Genomic DNA, 2585 nt, shown 5'->3' on the forward strand with positions numbered 1-2585 from the left:
AATAGTCCAATCTATTTATTGAAACAAAGGTTGTTTTTTTTATTAACACAGTGGTCTATTCATCAAGTAACAAATGATATATTTTTTTAGATACCTAGTACAGATTTGATTTTTTTTTAAAAAAAAAGCTCAAGCCCCAGCAGGAGTTGAAGCTGTGAGATGAAAATCAAATTCACATTCAAAACCCCAATACTGGTATTTGGATCATGATTGAGGGTTGGCAGATGTTTTAAAGAAAAAATGGCAAATAAGGGTGTTAAAAATAGCCCCAAAGGAACCCTAAATATATGTAGTGTCAAAACAAAAATAACATTAGTGTATTATTTATGTCTAAATGTATTTAATGATAGTAGTCAATGCCCATATTTTGTGTTAAATTAATTTGTTACTGTTTCTCTCTAAACGGCAATATTTCATCCTCACTGTCTACATCAGAAGTAGAATGCTTCTGCTGAGCGTCCTAAATCAGCAGCGACCAGTACAACCATTTCTTTTGTTGCTGTAAACTGTTCACAATAGATTTAGTATCTTCCCCCTCTTGTCACACAGGTTTAAAGTTAGTGGTCCCAGGTATCATATTCTGCAGGGGCATTTGCCCACTTTGTCACGGAGCTCTTTGGTTTTGACCCCATAAATGATAGGGTTGAGCATGGGGGGAAGGAGGAAATAGAGGTTGGCCAAGATGATGTGAACATGGGGAGTGATGCCCTGACCAAACCGGTGTCTCAGAATGGTGAAGAGGAAGGGAGTATAAGTTGTCAGCATCACACAGATGTGGGCAGTGCAGGTGTTGAGGGCTTTCTGGTGGGCTTCCTTCTGAGAAATTCTAAGGACGGCCCTGATGATCAGACCATAGGACAGGGCGATGAGTGTCAGGTCTAACCCGATGACTACAAATGTTAACACCAAGCCATACATCCTGTTGACTGTGGTATCCCCACATGACATTATAGACACGGCCATGTGCTCGCAGTACGTGTGAGGGATAATGTGATTGGCACAGAATGGCTGTCTGTTCAGGAGCAGGGGAACTGGCAGAGCGAGGAGAACAGCTCTCATCAAACCCACTAGCCCTAGCTTAGCTATTCGTGCGTTGGTTAGGATGGTGGCGTACCGCAGAGGGTTACATATGGCGACATAGCGATCAAAGGCCATTGTCACGAGGGTGGCTGAGTGCATAACAGAAACCATGTGAAGGAAGAACATCTGGGTGAGGCAGCCAGCCAGAGTAATGCCTTTCAAATTGAACCAAAATATGCCCAGTGCCTTTGGCACGACAAAGGTAGGCGTGACGATGTCTGTGAGCGCCAGCATGCAGAGCAGCAGGTACATCGGCTTGTGCAGGGTTTCTTCCTTCCCTACAACAAACAGAACCATGAAATTTCCCAACAGGCCGATAATGTAGAATATAGAGAAAGGGATGGAAATCCAGATGTGGGCAGCTTCCAGGCCAGGGATGCCTGTTAGGATGAATGTTGAAGGGTCAGAGAGGGTGAGGTTGAAAACTGCCATGAGGTGGTTGATGCATCTATCAGGCTCTGAAATGCTCCAGGTCTCTGCAAAGGGAGAGAAGTACAGTGAGGGGGTCACACGCTTTATAACAAATAGTACAGTAAATATTTTATAGGTATTAACTATCTTGAAATGCGGTGGAGCAGTGAGGTGGCAACATTTACACATGGCACCAGATTATGTAGATCATAGGAAAGTCCAGAGAAGTCCTCACAGGGAGCTAACCAAGCCAGGTGAATGGTCAACATGATGGCAGATGTACTTCAATGTCAATAACTGCAATGTGTATGCCCATTGGACGGGAAACTTGAATTCCTCAAACAGCTTACAAGTTTCTAATTTAACTGTTTGAACACAGGAGCGGGACATGGGCATTATGGTACACAGCTCTGTGAAGCCGTGCTCACAGTTGAAGCCTGGACAGAAACTAAGCAAAACCTTGGGATCCAGGAGGAGTGAGATTGGGAGTCATACAGAAAATACAATGTCATGAGATCAGTCAGTCAATGTTTCACCCTGCTCTGGGCTCTTCTGTGTAGTACTGGGCATCCTTCTCACACAGGATATTGCAGTACTAGAGTGGTCCAGGGAAGGGCAGTGAGAATGATCAAAGGCCGGGGTCTCATATGGATTGGGACTGGTATTTTTACCTTAGAAAGGAGATGAATAAGGGATATGAGAAAAGTGTAGAAATTACTGACTTGTGGAGAGTAGATCGAGAATGTGGTCTCCCTGACTCATAACACAAGATCAAGAAGATATTCATTCAAGCTGAAATGTGGCAAATTCAGATCAGATAATAACAAAATGCTTTCTTCACTCACTGCCTAATTAGACTGAGGTAGTTGAGGCCATGAGGCAAGCAAGAATTAGGAAGGGTTTGGACATTTCCATGAATAGTGAGACTATCCAGTAACAACTGTTACAGCTAAATAAATCTTTTGCAAAGCCTATAGGCCCACATTTTTCAGGGTAAAAGCCAATCTCTAGCTGTTGGGCATTAGGGTGACACCCTCATGATGGTTTTCCTCCCATCCACCTACGACTGGGTTTCTTCCACCTTGTTCTGCAGT

The 2585-nt window shown here is 43.6% G+C and overlaps 1 protein-coding gene across 1 annotated transcript; it reads right to left on the minus strand.

The window, feature by feature from the left end:
• Positions 1-573: 573 nt before the first annotated feature.
• On the minus strand, positions 574-1512 carry LOC120395371 (putative olfactory receptor 52P1). The gene has a single exon (XM_039519722.1). The coding sequence runs from the start codon at positions 1510-1512 to the stop codon at positions 574-576; it is 939 nt and encodes a 312-aa protein (XP_039375656.1).
• Between the last annotated feature and the right edge of the window lie 1073 nt (positions 1513-2585).

The sequence above is a fragment of the Mauremys reevesii genome, linkage group 1, assembly GCF_016161935.1.
Source record: "Mauremys reevesii isolate NIE-2019 linkage group 1, ASM1616193v1, whole genome shotgun sequence".
NCBI lineage: Eukaryota > Metazoa > Chordata > Testudines > Geoemydidae > Mauremys > Mauremys reevesii.